Source organism: Rattus norvegicus, chromosome 11 (genome assembly GCF_036323735.1).
Source record: "Rattus norvegicus strain BN/NHsdMcwi chromosome 11, GRCr8, whole genome shotgun sequence".
Taxonomy (NCBI): Eukaryota; Metazoa; Chordata; class Mammalia; order Rodentia; family Muridae; genus Rattus; species Rattus norvegicus.
Genome location: NC_086029.1, coordinates 79,746,965 through 79,766,465, shown reverse-complemented (window position 1 = coordinate 79,766,465; position 19,501 = coordinate 79,746,965). Strand labels below are relative to the sequence as shown.

Below are 19,501 nucleotides of genomic sequence, written 5' to 3'. Positions count from 1 at the left end.
GCAACCATTCAGTAGACCTCAATAGAAGAACAGGCCCTGGGAGGCCGTGTTACCCCAGGGGAGCCTTGCTACTTTCTTTTCCTCATATCATGGTAACCTCTGCCCTGCTGCTTGGAAACTCCATACCAGTACTCCAAACAGAAGCTATCAGTGTCTTTCCCCCAGGACTTGGCCTAGATACATCTTACCTGGTGATCTCACACCACAGACAACACAGTCAATGATATCCTCTCCATCTGCCAACAGGGGAGGTAGCTGGACACCGTTTCAAATGCATGCTGAGCATGGAGATGTGGGAATCTCTATGTGTGTGCCAGTCATTGTAGGAGCTAACCCATCCTATGTGGGATAACCTTGGCTTTTCTCTTAGCGGTTGTGTGATTTCAGCAAAGTAATTGCTTCGACATGGCTGCTCCCCGTCTATAAAGTGGGAAGCAATGTGATCTGCCAGAGAAGGGCACTGCAGACCACAGGGGATATGCTACTGGACAATTATCAAATCCTTACTGCTCTCTTTTTAACTCCTAACTGACGCTGTGGTAATCCTTGCTCTTGGAGTGTTCAGATACTCTTTTAGTCAATGTAAATTTTCTAGATTTCCCATTAGAATACAACTTTGACCTAAGTGTTTAGGGGAAAAATCAAAAGGATGAGGGGGACCAAGGCCTGCCCTTTACTCGTAATGGGTAAAAAAAAAATGACCCCTTGAAGCAGCCACTAAGTTCCAAAACAGCTACAGAAATCCCAAGGGAAAAGCGCCCATATTGAATATTTGCTGGCATTAGGTGCTGGCCACACATCTGACCTCCTTCACTGTGCAGAACAATACCATGAGGCATGCATAATTACTATCCACAGGACACCCTAAACCCTGATCCCTGGACTCTGCACCCCAGTGCCTATGAGCCTGCAGAGAACCGGGTGTGAGTAATTCAGGCACTTTTTCTGGAGGACATAGGAGTCAGGATCTGAGAAAGGGAGGAATGTGGGCCATCACCCGTAAAGGAGGCTTCAGGCGTTTTGAAAGGAAACAAAGAGGAGAGGTCTGAGGAGGCTCTGGCAAAGGCAGGACACATAAGGGATGATTCTGTGGCCATGTTTCAAATTGCTTATCAGATAAGAAGCCCCATTCCTCTGATAGGCATATCCTGGTGACTTTAAAAGCCAAGCTAAGGGAACTTGGTCTGATATGAATATTCAGCTCAAGTGGAAAGATTAGAACCAAACCTCTCATTAGAGAAACTCCAGCACAGCTGGCTCACCCAAGATACTTTTCATACACATGTTGCATGCTGTTCTCTTCTTTCTCTCAGTGACTCTCCAAGGGAAGTAATATGTCATAGAAATGTATCCAAAGAAGCCACATGTCATACCAAGGGCACACACAAGCACTAACCGGAACAGGACAGATAGCCACCATAAGCAATGGCGCCTGTGGCGGTCTGGTCTGAGCAGAGAGGCACCAAGCACAATCCAGGCAGGGGCCAAAGCTGTGCAGGTAACTAGGCTGTCAGGAAGCCAAAGACATAGCATCTGTCAATGACAGGAACCTGGGACAAGAGTAGTAAGGACAAGACTGCCCAAAGAGCCTTCACAAGCTAGGCTAGGAGGGCTAGCTTCCTCTAGACCCTGCACTGTACTTAGGCAGAGTCAGTCCTTGGACTGGAATGATTGAGAGTTCTGAAGGTTGGGACAACAGAGAGCAGCAGTCAAGAAGATGGGGACGTTAGTGACAATCTCAAGTAGATTTCTGGTCAGAGTGAGGCCTTACTCGGTGAAAGCTGTGGGCAAGAAGTCCCCTCTTTTCCCATCTCCCTGAAGAGCATCCATTCTCTGGTTCTAGCAGAGGGCAGTAGTACTGGCCCAATGATGATGGAACTTACCTTGAACAAATAGGGTAATATTTTTGTAAACACAAAGCGAGCTGGGGCTAATCAACCTTCTGGAGCACTGGGCAAATGTTTCCCCAGGAATATGAGGGGAAGTCAGGGTTTAGTTAGGTAATGATACAAAATGTCTATAGCTTCTAAGTAAAGTTACACAGATTATACCCTACAGATTGCCTTTGTTTCCATTGTTTCTGGCTTATCCTCTCGTTACTCTGTATTTGCTATTCCTGCCCTGATGGATTATCTCCATTCCTTTGTTATTTTGCCCCAGAGTCATTCTGCCCTCCCTCTCTGGCATCACATTAAAAGATGGCAAAAAAAGCAGCCCCCAGCCTCGGCTCCATCAGAATCACTGGCAGAGACACCAGTGCCAGTCCCTGCCAGGGGTTCTAATCCAGTTGCCTGGGTCGAGGCTGGAAGGGAACAGAAACACTGTGCTGTGCCACGAATCCCAGATGATTCATGGTTTGGGGTGCAAAATCCCAAGTGCTTTATGGTATTCATCAGAAAGCAGACAATGCCCCAAGAAAAAACTCAAGCAGCCTAAAGTATAGGTTGTGAATTTGACCTACCATTTAGATGTTTCCAAACACCATTTTTACTGAAACCAAAAATCTTCTACACTATATTTTCTTTTATATAATTTTAATTTGACTCCATTTTATACATGAAGTTATTTTAAAAAGAAAATAATAGATTGGGGATAAAACATGATGGCATAAAAAAGCTAGAGGAGAGCTAGAAGGATGGCTCAGTCAGTAACGTGTTTGCAAGCATAAGAACCTGAGTTTGATCCCCAACACCCGTGTACAAAAAGCAAAACAAGACAGCATATGCTTAGAATTCCAGCACTAGGGCAGCATATGATAGGTAGGTATCTGGGGCTCACTGGACACCCAGCATATCCTACTCAGAGAGCTCCAGACTGAATACAAGACCAGTCTGAAAACAAAAACAAAACCAACAAAATACTCACAAGGAACAGCAACCAATGTTGACCTTTGACCTCTACCTGAAAACACAGGGAGGAGGGAGAAAGAGAGGAGGAGACAGGAGAAAGTAGGAAAAAGAGGGAGAAGAGAGCACAATAATGAAATGGACAGAAATTTGGAGATGGATTGAAACGTAGTAGACAAGCATCAGAGAACTAGGGCACAGATATCATGAGGTTGTACCGGGATACTAGGAAAGAGAAAACTAACAGGGGCTGGGTGGGCAGGGAAGCTGCACCAGCAGACATCTGAGGCTGTGTGTTATGGCAGGAAGGGGGGGAAGCCAGAGTGAGGATGAGGTGCTAGTCATGAGGAACAGGTAGGGTTAGGGGGAGCCACACCGATGGGGTGAGGTGAGGCTTGGCAGCACGGCACAATCAAACACTGGGCAGAGTAGATCATCCTCCAGATATTGCTCCAGCAGTAAGTTACACGGTGGTAAACCCTCCCCAGACCCATCAGGTCCCTGCAGATGCACTAGACCTCAATTATGCAGGCCAGGCTGCTTCTTCATTTCTGATCTAGATGAGCTTTTCTCCTCTGGCCGACGTTGTCTCCATCATGGCCACTATCTCCTCAGCCAATGTCTACAAGCCCAGATCATAGCAGTAGAGTTGATAAACATCCAGCACACACAAAGTAAAAACTGTATCTGTTACTAATGAGAATAAATCATCAAAATGTAGGGTATGAACAGGCTGGCACACCCTTATCAAATAACTCCTTGTATACAGTTCAGTCATGCTCTCAAAAACAACAGACTTAGTTTTCAAGCCTGACCATTAGCTGAACAATGACAGGGGAGATGGGAATGTGTGTCTAAGAGAGCACGCATGGTTGTTTTCTGTAAAGTTTGTTCCTGCTCCGCAGTGCGTTCTGATGTCTCCTCCCTTTTTAAGTGTGTTAAGTCACAGATTCACCTTTCCTCCGGTCGCAGCCAACCAGAGCAAACAGCCTGTCCGTCATTTCAATTTCCTGGGATCAACCCATCATCCCCTGCCTCTTTTCATCCCTTAGTCCCTCCTTACTTTCTCGAGGCCCATGGCTTTCAAGATGACATAAGGCAGAGCAATGGCAAAGGAGATAAAAAAGAAAATCCTAAAACAGAGGAAGGGAGCTGCATTCTGTTTCCCTGGAGACCTGAGGGAAATCTCTTCGCTGCTCTGGAAGGCAGGCCCTTCGCTCATCCACTCATTTATCCAACTAATGTTTGCTGAGCGTTTCTCACAAGCCAGCTCAATCTGCACAACGTGCCATTTCCTATGCCAGGACGGCTAGCATTACAGTAGTTGCTATAGGAAGAATCCTGTTTGAACGTTGATATATGTGTATCATGTGGGCATTTAGAATACTGTGTTACCTAGTAACTAAAGCTGAGCGACATGAGCAATGTCCAACCCAAAACAGCCCTGATTGATAGCAGAGACCCTAACAGTCTGGACCTCATGTTAAGGAAGCCCCTAGAGACACTGTTTACAGGAATGACCATAGCGAATGCACGCTACGGTCAAACGTGCCGGCACGAATGCACATTTCTGGCAGCCAATTTCTGCTATTTAGGGAACCCGAAAATCCACAAATTCATCATGTGAGATCCTGCAAACTGTATGGTGTAGGTATTACTAATGCTCCCATTTTTTTTGAGCCAAGACTGATGAGCTGAAGACAAATTATTTATTCAAGGACCCTTAGAGAGTAATGAAGCTAGTACTTGGAACAAGTTGGCAGTTCATGGGTTCCAGCATTTTGTGAAAATTGAAAATAAATATAACTTATATTTTGGCATCTAGTTTCTTCTTTAAATTGGTATGATATGCTAATCTGAGCATGGCCTCTGTTCACAAGAATATACATTGTTTCCATGCCTCTCACAGCTCTTCCGCAGCTTACTCAGCTCTGGGCTGCTGCATGCCACCTGTTCCTGCCTTTCCCGGGAAGTCGGCAGGAGAGTGGGAACTAGATGTTGATGAGCCCTAACAGTCAAGGGGCATTTTGTTCCTGGCACTGGGACCTCTCACTTAACCCCTACAGGGACGCCTCAAATGGGCATCATTGCTGTAGCCATCTCTTTTTATAATGGGAGGAGAGGAGACACAGAGACATGGGGGTGGGGGGTGATAACTTGCTGAGATCACACAGAAAAGAGGTGGTTGTCTTACCCTCCCCCATCTTTGAGCTCCACCATCACAAAGTCCTGGCTCCCTTCTCTATCCTCATCTCATCTCAAGTCTGGCTTCCCAGAGGTGTTTCTGGGTGCTCTCGAAAGCCTGCTTCCCATGTATGCTGGCTTGGGTCCCTCCATCTTTGATTTCTCCTCCGATAAAGCCCCGGCACACCTGCTCTGGGCAGCTCTGCTTCCACCTGGTATCTGCCTCCGGCTGGACCTGAGACGACCCCTGATGAGAGGGATATTGTTTGAGGTGGGTAGCAGAGCTTTGCCAGGACCATATTTTCATGAAAGATTTTGTCTCGCTCTTGCCAAAACTTCTTAAAGGAGCCAAAAGCTTTCGAATGCACAGCCAACATTTTAAAAAGCAATTGCTACATGAAGTTCCTAGTGGTCTTTCTTTACAGTGGAGGGTCTGGACTTGTGGGAAAGCACCAGGATATTTGATTGCAGCAATAAAGGTGGCTGACGTGTATTAAGGTCAGAGTAACTTGACGAGTCGAGCTGGCTCTCTTTTCCCTAACCACAAATTCTCGAGGACTCTATCTACAGACAGGCCACAAAGGGAGCTGTCCCCAGGACGAGTGCTGTAGCTCTATGATGCTGACGAGAGCCAGGCACGGGGGAACTTTGCATTAACTGAGTACCTAGTGTGCACACTAGAGGTGACGGCACATTTTACATGCAGGAATGAAGCAACAACGATGGCAGATAGGGCCTGGATGCCCATTTCGCAGATGGGGAAACAAGCTCAGAGGAACACACAAATCCAGCTATGGTCACAGAGCTGGACTGAGAGAGGGATCAGCAAAGGTCTCCCCCAGCATTCAGCTGCAGGGACCATTCTCCTCCCTGCATCACTTCCCATGTGCTCTGTAGAGAGCCCCGAAAGACAGTTTAAGTTGCTGGGTGAAAAACCCCAGCAAGAAACCTGACTGTGCTGTACAGCTGTCCCCCAAATGATTCTGTGCTCCCCACGCCCAGCTAGGTCATGTCCCCAGGAAAACAGCCCCTCTTTCATCTGCTGTAGGTTGGCTGCTTGCCATTGCTCCATGCCCTCTTCTTTCTCTTGCCCCTCCACTCCCATCTCTGCTATCCCTTTCTCTGTCTATGCCTCTCTCACACACATATGCTTATATACATACACCCATACACAGAGAGACACACGACCAGATACGCACTCAGGATACCTCGATCCAGAAGCCGAAGCAAGCGGAGATACCAAAGATACCACTGGTCCCAGAAGCGGTCCGTCATCCCACCCTGAACTCATCCTTCACAGCCAGTCTCCAGGGCAGAGCCTCATCCCACCACCACCACCACCACCGACTCAAGGAGGGCAGATTCTCGGGTGTTGGGCTCACACGCAGCCTGCTCTAAGCAAATGCCTGCCTGTAAAGACAGCCACCAGTCCTCCCACACAGGGGCTGACTGTGCTGTGAGCCCGTTTCACAGCAACAAAGGAGCAAATGCAGAACACGCCGTGTGCAGACTGAGCCTGCATGAACCCCAGGGGAGGCTGGAGTGCGGGGGAGGGAGTCAGGGAGGGCTCTTGCACAGTAGCAAGGTTTGAGGTAGCCCTGGGAATGAAAATCCACAGAGAAGGCCACGTTTAAAATTTCATTCTAGTATCTCCTCCCACACAGAGGCCAGTGGCTCTCCCAATAGTTGGATGAATGAGAAGCCAGATGCTCAACCATCCTGGACTCTGGAATCAGTCCAAAAAGTCCAGGAGTCCGACTGCCTCGTTGTGAGGACCTCAGGTGCTCCCTGTCCAAATCTGTTAGACCCTCACAACTAGAAAAGGGCTTGTGGGTCCTTTCTCCCTACTTCCCCTCAGAGATTCTATTAAGGAGAGACTGGGCACTGCAATGCTACTTTCAAGTTCAAATCCTGGTTCTTACTTAACACCTCTTGGCCTTCTGCCTCAGCTTCCTCCTCTATGACTGGAAAGACCAGCATTTTATTCACAGAGGAACTATGAGGCTCAGCACGAAGGAGGGAAGCTCCTGGTGTCACAGGTAAGTGAAGCAGACAAAAGGTTCTCTTTGCCCTTCTCCCCTGCCCCTACAAAATGGTTCGCTATAGTTCTGACCTTCTAATCCTATGCCCCTGATCCAATACCTCCTGTCAGGGCCCCTTCTCTCCGTACCCCTTCTTAGGGTCAAACCCTAAATCTTCCAATGTCTGACTCAAATGCCACAGAGTCCAGGCCGTCCCCAATCTTCCTTCCTTTATACGTCATCTTCAATCCACTTTCTCTTCTGTATACAATTTGTCTACCTTACCGAAACATAAACGACATGGAGTTCAGATCTGCTCCTTAATCTTCAAGGTGCCTAATGTAGTGCCTTATCTCAGAAGCATTCAAGTGACTTTTACTTCAATCTTTAATGCAAGTGAGTGTCGACTGACTGAAAGAACAAGCAAGGGATTCTAGGTAACCCACACCTTTCCACGTGGAAGGCAGGAGAAGCGTTGACTATCGCTTGACTGTAGCACGTCAGCCTCTGGACACTGACTCAGGCTTGCAGACGTTTCAAGAGCAGGAGCAGAGTGCTCTATTCTTGCCTCCCTTGAGGCTGCTTGGTCAGTAGGCTGGCCACTTACATGAGAAGGCTGTCCCTCGGGTGACAGGGGATCCTGATCACAGAAAGGAAAGCAGAGGGGACTCCAGGTGTAGAGCACCTCCATTCAACAGCCAAGTGCACATTCCCCACAGCTGTTTTTCGGCTTACCTATGGCAGCTTCTACTCCCAGCCTCCTGGTCTCCATCAGGCATCTGGAGTCAAAGGGGCTCTCCTCCAGCATCTGCCATTTCTGGGACTCATCACCCATTGGGTCAAACCCAAGAGGAAGCTGTTCAGCCTGGAATTTTACTCTCGGTTGGCTTCAATCCTTTAAGTAGGGCGTCTTGGTGCTCTCCAGCCCACCCCCACTCATTTCTGCTATTCCCACAGAGCCCCATAAGCCTTCCTTTAAAAGAGCCAAAAGAAATAGTTTGCATGTTTCTAAAGGACTCAGACTAGGCAGGAGGCACGTCCAGGAACTAGCAGGAAGAGGGAGAAAGTAGGTGGAGCCACAATCTCCACCCCTTGCCCTGCCCAGTATCCTTCTTACCTCTTAAAGGGCAGCTGTGGGACACAGCGGAGTCCTCACCACCCAAGGAGATACCTCTCAGGCTCTGTTAGTGCAATTTTGTTACTGCCTTAAATGGACAAGAATCTCGTGAGTCATTAACACAAAAATGCAAAGTCCTCTCCTCTCTGGAGAGAAATGGTCCATAGTCCTCCCTTTTGTGAATAACAAGACTCTATGGCTCACTCACATGTGGCCAGTACTTCTTAGCTCACAAAGTACTTTCGCATCTGTCAGCTCCTTTGGGCCCTAACCACCCCGAGAGCTCTGTTGGAGAAGAATTACCTTCCCTGTCTAAAGAGAACCAAAGTCATCTTTCAAGAAGTTGAACAAGTTTCAAATGGTACATAGGTGTGAGCTGGCTCCCCCTCATCACGTTTTCTGGACCTTGACATTCCCTAGAGAATGTAGCACCTTTCCTGGAGAGGTGGAAGACCTTCACAGTGGGGCTATGCTAACAGCAGTGCTCAAGAAGCAGGGGCAGTGCCAGCATGCCACAGGCACAGAATATATGATGACTGACAAACAAGCCTTTGATATGTCCCATTGGTCAGTGGCTTACAGTTGGCCAGAGAGCGCATTTCCAAATAAGAATGCCAAAGTCATTTTTTCCTAAAGCCTCTTAAATGAAACTTGAAATGTGAGACTCCTACCGCAACAGAAGACCTGGACAGAGAGGGACTGTGGGAGGAGCATCACCTGGGGAACAGACAGGCAGCCCTCATGCCCTTATAAGCACATATATAAACTATAACTCTCTATTGGTGCTGATAGTGGGCCTGAAGGAGGAGGCCAACTGGAGCTCCTCTCTTACTTGGTGTCATTCTCTACAGAAGAAAGAATTAAGAACAACATGGGTGCACGCACCTCGCCACACACAGTGAGCCCTGGAACACAGCATCACCCATTGGGTCAAACCCAGGAGGAAGCTATTCAGCCTGGAATTTTACTCTCAGTTGGCTTCAGTCCTTTAAGCAGGGCGTCTTGGTGCTTCCCAGCCCACCGCCGCTCATTTCTGCTATTCCCACAGAGCCTTGTAAGCCTTCCTTTAAAACAGCCATGGTAGAAGTTGAATAAAATGTTCTAAGAGACTGCTAGGCTTGCCATTCAGCTGTGGTGCAATTAGAAAGGACAGAACGTTGCCAGGACAGGACCTTATTAGGTAGGTAGGGTGTTGTTGTTGTTATTGTTTTGTCTTAAACAATGATAGGACGGTGGCTCTTTCATGATAGCCAAAGCGGGGGCAGCCATTCCTGTCTGTGTGGCTCTTTCCCCCTCCGCTGAAATCAGTGACTGCAGGCCAATAGCACCCAACCACTGCAGAGGGCTGCTGCCTGCCTGGTTCCTCTGCAGATACTCACTGCCACAACCACGATGTGTTCCCTTCCCTTCGGCGTTCCTTCTTCCTTTCTTGGCACTGTTCTCTCTCCATCTTTTCACCCACCCAAAAGAAGAAACACTGTGTTCTCAACCGGATAAAGCCAGCATAAGTGGATGGAGCAGAAGGCAAGAAGAAGTGAGGGAGGAGAGAACCAATCAGGTCCCAGAGAGTTCCCCACTCACCTCCCAGGACAACCGGGACCTCTGCTCCCTCAGTGGCACAATCCACATGCCTCAGATGCGTGCAGCTAACCGGCAAGTAAAGGCCACACGTGAGGTGGCACAGCTGCTGGTATCTGTGAACCAGAATGAAGACTGCTCAACAGACACCGTGTTCTCCTCCTACCCCACACCAGGAAGTAGGCTCAGCCAGCCAACCATTTTGCCCTGCAAGTTGTGCTTTGGCTCCAACATGAACCAAACCCTCTGGCAGACACCATCCTCAGTCACCTTCCACAGCACTTCTGTCCCCTCAGCAAATACTGCCCAAGCGGTAAGTGGAAGTCAGGACATCTCGGAAACACCATCTAGGGAATGGTGTGGACGCTTGCCAGCCTCTCCTGTGAGAGCCGGGTGTCCCCAGGTGAACACACTCCTTGGGTCCTCACATGAGGACAATATCTGAAAGACTTATCACCCAGACTCTGAAATCTAAGTCCACCTCTCCCAAGAGGCCTCTCCAGCTAATGTCACCATTCTCATCTCAGAGTTCTCAAAGTTTAATGGGCAGCAGATTCACCTTGGAGGGGTGGCAGTTCATGCAGATGCCGCACTCCCAGAGGCCTGAATCTTTACTCAGCTCCCCTGGGTGATTCTTTGATGGTGATCTGTCTGCTCTGTCACAGCTCTCCTCTCTTACTTTCAGCACTGGCTTCATTTCAGTATTTTGGTTAAACTCCACAAAGTACCCTGCCTGCCCACACACCCTAGGAGTCCAGGACAGAGGAACCCTGAGTTCTCTCTCCTGGAAGGCTCTCCAAAGTAGAGAGAGATCTAGCAGAGGACCACACAGGAAGGGGTAGACAAAATGGCTCTTAGACACACAATTGATCCTTGGCTCCCTTTGAGCTTCAGAAAACATTCCTTCTGCCCCAGGTCCACTGCCGATCTGTACGATGGCTTTAAATGTCACCTCAAGACAGGGCTGATTGGCCTGCACTGACCCTGCCATTTATGTAGCTTTCCCGTTGTTTACCACTGACCTCAGGGAGATCTCTCTCTCTCTCCTAATCTAGAAAGAGATCACAAAACCTCTTACAGCACCAGCTTAAAACCATTCTGTCAAGTAGAAGAAATCTACCCTCACCCTTCCCTGTCCTCCTCTGAGGACTCCTTCTTCTCCAGCAAACCACAAGAAGCTCCCCACTGCACCAAACTCCACCTTCAGGGCACCACCCCAACAGCCCAACCAACTGACAGAGCTGTTTCTCAGCCGTATAAGGTTCCTCTATCTGGGTCTGCTTCCTCTGAGCTAGGTCCCATGCACAGAGGTATAATAAACTGATCCCTTCTTCAGTGTCTTAATAAGAAATTAATACTAGGCCCTTAAGAAATAGTCACACTTTGGAAAAGGGTGACACCCTAAGGCAGTAGAAGACAAGTGAAGTCTATACATCAGGGTTGACCTGCAGTGAAGGCTCAGGTCTCTTCACCTAAGTCTCCCAACCCTCCACACTCACATGACCACCTGGCTGACAGCCTTTCCTGAAGCACCTCAAATTCAAAAGGAAGGCTAAGAAACCAGGGTCCAAAACCCAATTCAAGGGGCTGTGTCTACCCAGAAGCCATCGTGACGTGAACAGCATGGCTCCTCCATGCCATCCCACTGAGAGCAGTCTCTTTACCCGCAGGAACTGCTGTGATGCCATGATGTAAGGGCACCTCAAGCCAAGGGGCTACTAGCCTCTCAGCAGGTTTGTTTCCTCTTACTGCTCCTTCCGACTCTCTAGGTCACATCAGGGAATCAGGAACATGAGGTTAACAGTCACTGCCCCAGAAACAAGCTCACATGGTCCCTGCAAGGGGCCTCTCCTTTCTCTTACCCCATACCCTTCTCCATCTCCTCCAAACCTTTGTGAAGTCCTACCCTACCAATTCAGTCCAGCAAAGACAAAGCACCATGCTATTAACACCAGGGTTGACAGCTGTGAGCATGAAGCACAATGGAACTAAAAAGGGCTCGTCACGTCACCGAGGAAATGTTACATTTTGGTTAGCATATATCTAAAGCCAACACTTTAAGAAAAAATCCTCTTGGGAATTTTCCCCCTTTAAAAAATATGTATATATAACAACTCACTATTAAACCTGATAAAAATAATCCCTACTATTTATATACATGCCCATCCAAGGTAACATGACAGTTACATACTAGCCAATTCCTTGGTTCTTATTTTCTTTATTTTCTTTGTTCTTTAAATTTTGATTTTATGTGTGTGTGCATGTGCATGTGGGTGTAGGTGCATGTGTCTATCTGTCTGTCTGTCTCAGAGGACAACTTGAAGGAGTCAGTTCTCTCCTTGTGCCACATGTGTACCGCGATCAATATTTAAGAAGTCGGTCTCCGAGGTAAGCACCTACAACTGCTGAGCCTTCTCACGAGTCTCTTAGTTCTTCTATCCAAAGACAGAAGAATCAGACAGAGGTGTAACTCTCGCTTACAACTCCTTATCGAGGAGGCTGAGGCAGGAGGAACACGAGTTCAAGCCAGCCTGGACTATAGAATGAGACTGTTTCAAAACAACAACAACGGTGGTAATAATTATTATTATCATCATTATTATTCGTGGTAATTATTTTTCAGCAGGTGAATTGTGTTGACATTTCTTAAAAATGATTAGCCACGTAGACAGCCCTCGCACCACAGAGGTCTTCAGGCAGTGAGCATCAATGAACTGGGGTCCCTGAAGGTCCATCAATCCTAGCCTCGTGTCATGCACAAATAAAGCCTCGTCAAAGACATCATGAAACACAAACCACATACCCTCAAGACGGAAAGCATTGATAGACTTGGGTATCGGAGCATGAGACGCGTGCTTTTATTTTTTCCCCTACTCTCTGGATGAACACACAAATCACATGGGAATCAGGGGCTGAACAGCAGCTGGGAGACCTCCACTCTTCACCATGAATCTTCCTGTGCATTTTGAACTTTTACCATTGTACTATATTGCCTAACTTTTCAAAAGACATTTTAAAATAACAGAGTCAAGAATAAATAAAATTGCTCTTGGAGTCTCCCACCATGGTATGAGAAGTGTAAGCTACACAGAGGGAAACCATGTTACATAGTAATTCCCCAGAGTCCTAACTCCCATCTATACACAGAACCCTGTAGCCACTTTGGTTACTTTGTGTGTTCTTTCTTCCGCCCTTCTCCACCCCTTTTCTTCCACCCTTCCAATTCCCTAACACTGGATTGGGGAGGGGAAAGGATAGAGGGGCAAGGGGGCAGACATTATTGTTAGACTACTTCCTGCTGATTGGGAGCTGATTGGGAGTTCCCTGAGGCAAGTTTGATCTTCACTGTCTGATATTTACTTCCTTTTTATTGTTTCTTCTTGGGATCGGACAACTTAACAAATCAAAACCAACCAACAACACACCCTATCCGCCCCCCCGCACCCACCCCTGGATGTAGCATTTATTTCCCCTCTGAAGAATCCCCAGAATTACAAATGTCATACAATCACAAAAACTATCTGCAGCTGGCAAAATCATGCCCCTCCTGGCGCACAAGGCAAATCATAGTCAGCTGCCGTAGACAGTCTGAAGCAAGCCCACATCCCACACCTGGGATTAAAATGAGAGCATATTATTATTTCTGTCCAAAATTCTCACTACAACATCCAGCATGCCTTCGTGGGGGTTCCTGCTATCCCTTCTCCCCAGTAGAACCTAAAGAATCTGTATATGTCAGAGCTGCCCGGTCACCCGTGATCATCATAAGAAAGGCTAGTGTCTAAAGTGATGTAGTTTGGGGGATTTGTTATAGTATCCTGGATAAGTCAGACGAGGGGGTGGTGAGTACATGAGCGCAGGCAAAGTCACAGATGAGGTAAGATCATGAAAAAGCCTTGCAAAATGGCTGTGCCTCATTTCATCGAGGAGACAAAGAGCGCGGCTAGTCTATTTATCTACCTGTCTACTGATCTTAGAATTAGAATCCTGAAGACAGGGCTGTCACAGAGGGTGTCTAATTAACATGCTTGCTTGAATTTTAAAAAAAGAAGGCAGCCGGTCTCTGACAGGAAGTGAATACATCTGATTTGGCTGCTTGCTTTCCTGAGATGTGTGTTTTCCAATTCATGTAAATCTACAGCTCCGAGATTTTGAAGAAAATTTATTTAAAGCCTATATACAATATTCAACAGGCTAGAAAATACATTATTTGCAACTATTTAAACTTTGCGCTAAAAAAGTTAAATATGTGGAAGAGTACACTGTTTTCAATATTTCTTGAGGATATACAGAAGCACAAAAACCCAAAGCCCACTCAACTGTCATTGATGGGAGAGCACGAGGCTCTAGGGGAAGAATTAGGAAGGAGCCTTTCTGTGAGTTAGCCAAGGACCTCAGGATGAATCATTGAAGGGCAGGAGCTGCAGCTCAGAGGTACAGAATCTGCCTTACCTGAGTGAGGCCTTAGATTTAATCTCCAGCACTTCTACTCCCACCCCTAAAACTCTAAATTAACTTGAAGACCCAAAACATAGAACAGTACACAGGAATACTTTAGCCAAGTTGTTGTGACCAGAAGTGTTTCTGGTTTTAGTTTTTTAGGTTTTATGGTATTGGCATATAATTTACTAGGTGATCATCGCCAATCCGAAACTTCAAAATATTCCAAAACCCCAAACCTTAGGAGCATCATTTTTTGGTTTCGGGTTTTAGCTTGTTTAGCTTAGAGTTAATATTAAACAGCTCTTGATAAGAAATCAGTGCCATCTAGATTTAGACTGTCTACATTCACAAAACAAAACACTGGGAATATTCACAAGGACCCAATACTAATGGTTACCTTGGGGAAGTATCTAGGCAGAGGGTTATATAAAAACACTTAAAATATTGAATTTTTAACATTGTGAATGCATTATATTTGCATATATTTTAAGTTCTCAAAGAAAAAAGTGTATGTAAAAATTTTAAAAACATGAACAAGTACCAAAATAGCACCCAAGAGACAAATGTTTGCCACATTTGCCTCAATACATAATTCAAAGGGTTAATATTCTTAGCTTATAAGAAACTGCTTAGAACATTAGAAAAAGTAGTCAGTATAAAATATAAACTCTAAAAATAAGTAAATATATAAACAGATAATTCACAAACATGGAAATACAAATGTCTGAGGGAAACTATAATGAGGAAAATTTGAAGTAAAAATAGTAACGACAGGCCACATTTTACCAATCCACTTGACGAAACAAACAAAAGGCCACAGTCATGCTGGAGAGGAGATTGATATAAGATTTTTAGATATCAACTTGGCAGAACCTATTAACATTTCTAGCATGCATAGTCTTCAGTCCAGCAATTCTCCCGCTAAGACCCTCACCTACTATAGGATCAGTACCTGTACACACAGCAACGTATTCGGTCAGTAAACAAAAACAGGCAAAAAAAGAAAGAGTAATCCAAATTACTAACAATAGATAATTCATTAAGCTAAACTACGAACGTCTACATTGTATTTAAAAACCTTTAATAAGGACAAGTAATTTGATGCATTGCGATATGAAAGGGTGTCTATGCTCTGTTCTATGTTCTATATGCGGTTTTCAAAATAAATGGCAATACCTATATTATTCTACTTTGTAAGTGCACACACACACACACACACACACACACACACACACACACACACGAATATTTATTTTAGCGTGCATCAAGAGAGTTCGGATAGAAAACTCACCAAACTGGTGAGAGAAGTTATCCCTAAGGACTTGGGAATTCACTCAGAGATCTGTGTTTAATACGCTTTTATGGTATAACTTTGTAGCATAGCCATTTGTTACTTTGGCAATTTTCACAGCATTTCAGGCTGACAAAAATAGAAACCCAGATCTTTTTTTCCCTCAGGGCCAGGCAACAGTTTCCTTCTCCACTCCCCACTCACAGGATACAGAATGTGAGATGGTTACAGACAGCTCCCAACTTGGAATCACCACCAGGCTTATCCACCTAAGTGGCTGTTAGAGGAAGTTCCACTGGTATATCAGACACTCGCCATTCACCCCCTGCTTAGCCCCACAGCCTTCACTTGCCACAGGAACCCAGATGAGCGGTCTGTGAACTTAAAGAGTTTTAGCAGCAACCACAGTCCCTTTCAGGCTATTCATTTATTTGTGGCTTACAAATCTTAAGAGATGTTGGTCAGTGAGAGTAACATTGTTTCTTCTCAAGTCCTACCCAGGAAGTGACTAGAGCAATGGTTCTTAACCTTCACCGCGCTGTGATCCTTTAATACCATTCCTCATGTGGTGACCCCCAACCAAATTATTTCATTGCTACTTTATAACTGTGATTTTGCTGCTGTTATGAACTGTAATGTAAATATCTGAGCTGCAGGAGGACGTCTCATATGTGACCCCAAGGGGGTCATGACCCACAGGTTGAGAACCACTGCTGTAGAGCTTTAGAATAATTTTGAGGCCACATGGATAACAACGAGGGAAGAGCAGCTTGGTCCCTTTGTAGCATCTGCCAAATAAGGTGCTGAGAGTCAGAACGTGCGCTCTCTAGTGGAGCATCCCTGCCTTATGCTACAGGCTTTGAGTGCCCCACATCCCTATTCACAGTGGGATATACTGGGTGTGGGGAGCTGCAAAAGGTGACAGGAGGCACAGGCTAAAGGAAGATAGTCTCTGATCACGGCAGTGTCTCCCATAGTGCATTTGTCAACAGACACTGTGAGGGCAGGGAGTCCAGGGGAAGTGAAGGGGCTCTCAGGATAGATGTAGCATCAAATAGATGCAGATGGATGACTCCAAACAGGGGTACAATGCTGGCCCAAGGTAAGCCCAGAGCCTGAATTCCATCTGTCATATTTTACTGTTATTTATCTCAAAGACTCAAAAACTGTACCCACGTAAGAGCATGCCTTTCACAATTTTGAAATTTCCAAGTACCCTGTTGAGAATCTACTCATCTTCTACCTACCTATCTTTATAACCAAAAACAGAAAGAAAGAAAGAAAAAAAAACTCAAAGCCAAAAATCCCCAGACCTTCATGTGTTGTAACTAAAAACACTCGGTAAACAAAGCCAGTCCTTGGGCTCCCTTGGGGAGTAATTGTCTAAGAATGCTTCTTTTCTTTCAGCTGGTGAAAGAAAAAGGCACAGACGTGCTAAGACTGCGGAGCGCATCTTGAAAACATTAATTTTTCCGAACACCAATGTGCGGCTCACGTGCTTTTCCGGAGCAGGCAGCGATGGGCAGTGAGCAGAACGCTGAAGACACCAGCTTGCCCGCCTTGCTGCTGGCACACAGCTTCTGAGGAAGTGGTTACTGGTACAGGAGAGAAATTTATAAGGCACAGGGGGCAAGATCTGGGCACCATGACTTGCCACAGGACCCTGAAGACTTGGGGTTGGACCGTCGGTTCTGAAGTAGGTAGAGAAAAGGCAGAATCAGTCCTTTCTTCCATTTCTACCCCTGGCCAATTGCTCAAGGCCAAGTTGCCAATCAACTCATCTATTCTTCACCCAGTCCTGCAGAGGTGCAGCCCCAGCAATCGTTCCAAGTGATAGGAGCCATTCTTGCAGCTCCAGGCCTGTTCACAAGGAACAAGACAAAGCAGATCCATCCACAGAGGCAAGGAAAGAAAAGACTCAACAGTAAGAACATGCCAGAAGCTCTGTCAGTGTCAACTAGACATCCTCTAAGTTGACTGCTACCACCAAAACCTAGCCATATCTAATTGCATGCCAAGATTCCCATGGGGGAATACAGAGAGGAGTGGAGTGACAGACAGACAGACAGACACACACACACATACAGAGAGAGGGGGAGGGACAGAGACAGACAGACAGACAGAAACACACACATACAGAGAGAGGGAGGAGGGACAGAGACAGACAGACATACACATACAGAGAGGACAGAGACAGACAGACAGACAGATAGACACACATACAGAGAGGGGTGAAGTGACAGACAGACAGAAACACACACATACAGAGAGGGGGAGGGCCAGAGACAGACAGACAGACAGACAGACAGACAGACAGTCAGACACTGGCTAACTTATGATTTATCACTATTCTGGAGCCAACCACTCTCGGACACCAATGCTACCACCCATAGTCATGTGATATGGGTCAAATCACTCCATGTTTCCGTGCCTCTATTTTTGCACAAAATACGAAGGATGTTAGTGACACTTAACTAAGTTAAAAAATAAAATAATACACCCCACAGAGTACAAGACTGTGGTGATCACGATGATGTTGCCAGCCTTACATCCCCTGCTAAGCTGTCTCTTCCCGTGGGACCACTGCACATGATCTTCACAGGCTCTGGAAAGGTTGTTCCCACACTGCCTTCATCCAACTCTCCAGACCCACAGGAAACCTTCTCAGGCCCACTAAGTTGAGCCCCACACTGGACGTCCACAGGACCATAAGACATTTAAGCTCTCTCCCTATGTCCTTCTGTCCAGCCAGCTCCTTCCTGTTCGTCGCCCAACGTCAAGCTTCTGGCTGAGAATTATCTTTGAAAGAATAAATAGAGAATGAATGGAGAGCAGCTCTCACTTGTTCAGCAAGCACTTACTATGTGGCCACTCACTCTGAATCACATCCTGAGCCATGGCTGAGAATCTAGGAAAGAACAGAACACCCTGGCTGCTAATCACAAGCTCTAAGCTCTCAAGGGCATCGACAGTCTGCAGCAGTAACTCCGGATAAAAGAGGGTTGCGGGGGATGGAGCAGCTAGACAGGGCCAAGCCGATCCTGGGTCACTCAACATGCCTTGGAACATCCTTGGGGCACCGGGGCTGGGGATACGGGAAGAGGCAGGAAGCATCTGGCTTTGGAACTTAATTTTCAGTATCAACTTTGACTTACAATGTTGCATCTTACGTTCTTCCCCAGACCTCCATTTGTCCTGTCCCATTCCCCCATACAGATGGGGTCTTACTCCTGTGACATAAGGCAGTTCCTGGACTTCTCGGCTCTGGGCCAGGGCTTCAGTGAGACCCTGAAGTAGTCCAAACACAGCCACAGTCTAAGGTCCTTGCCCTGTAGAGTCCTGGCAGTGACAATGCACTTAGTCTAACCCCTTAACAACAGCCAGACCATGAGGAGAATGTACCTGGAACGGGGAGTAAGGGGGCAATTACTCACCCCATAGATAAACACAAGATATAAATCCGCAATTAAAGAGTTTATTTTAGGGGGAAAGGGATAAAAGGAGGAGTGGAATGGACCAGACCAAAGCAAGAGGTCAAGCAGATACAATCTTTCAGAGAGAGGAATGCAGGTTTGTCTAGGGTGGGTTTGTTTAACTTGAACTAAGCAGCTGAAACCTTGACTCTGTTTGCCATCCCTACATTGAGGGGAGTGCGGGGGGTGTAGAAAAAGGTGGTTTTCCTTATAAGGGGGGTTTATCAAATACGAGCCCAGCTTATTCAAGAGAAAAATCTGACTAGTTCATTGCACCCTGGCTGTCTGCAGACTGTTTGTCAGACTATGAATGCCTCTGAAGTTGAACCTCTTTGATCCCACCCACTGCTGCCTGCCATCACACCAAGAGCTTCCCACAATGCACTGCTGCATTTGAATACAAAGGGACAACAGTCTGTGCCTTCTGTCACTTCTGTTTTGCAGGGCTCACCTGTTTTGGGGTTTAGGTTTATTTGCTGGTTGCTTGGTTTGGGTTTCTTTTTATTTATTTTGTCTAAATTAAGTAAAAAGAAAGAGCAAGGGATTTC

At 46.4% G+C, this 19,501-nt stretch overlaps 1 protein-coding gene across 33 annotated transcripts in view; it reads right to left on the bottom strand.

Annotated features, from left to right (window-relative positions):
* Kalrn (kalirin, RhoGEF kinase) overlaps positions 1–19,501 on the bottom strand; it is a 605,866-nt gene that overhangs the window by 542,745 nt on the left and 43,620 nt on the right. For 5 of the 33 annotated variants that reach the window (XM_039088638.2, XM_039088646.2, XM_039088639.2 and 2 more), the window contains exon 1: positions 6,230–9,717. The exons of 4 other annotated variants lie outside the window; for them this stretch is intronic. In XM_039088638.2, coding sequence (XP_038944566.1) covers positions 6,230–6,305 — 76 coding nt within the window. In that variant the 5' untranslated portion in view covers positions 6,306–9,717. 33 annotated transcript variants of the gene reach the window in all.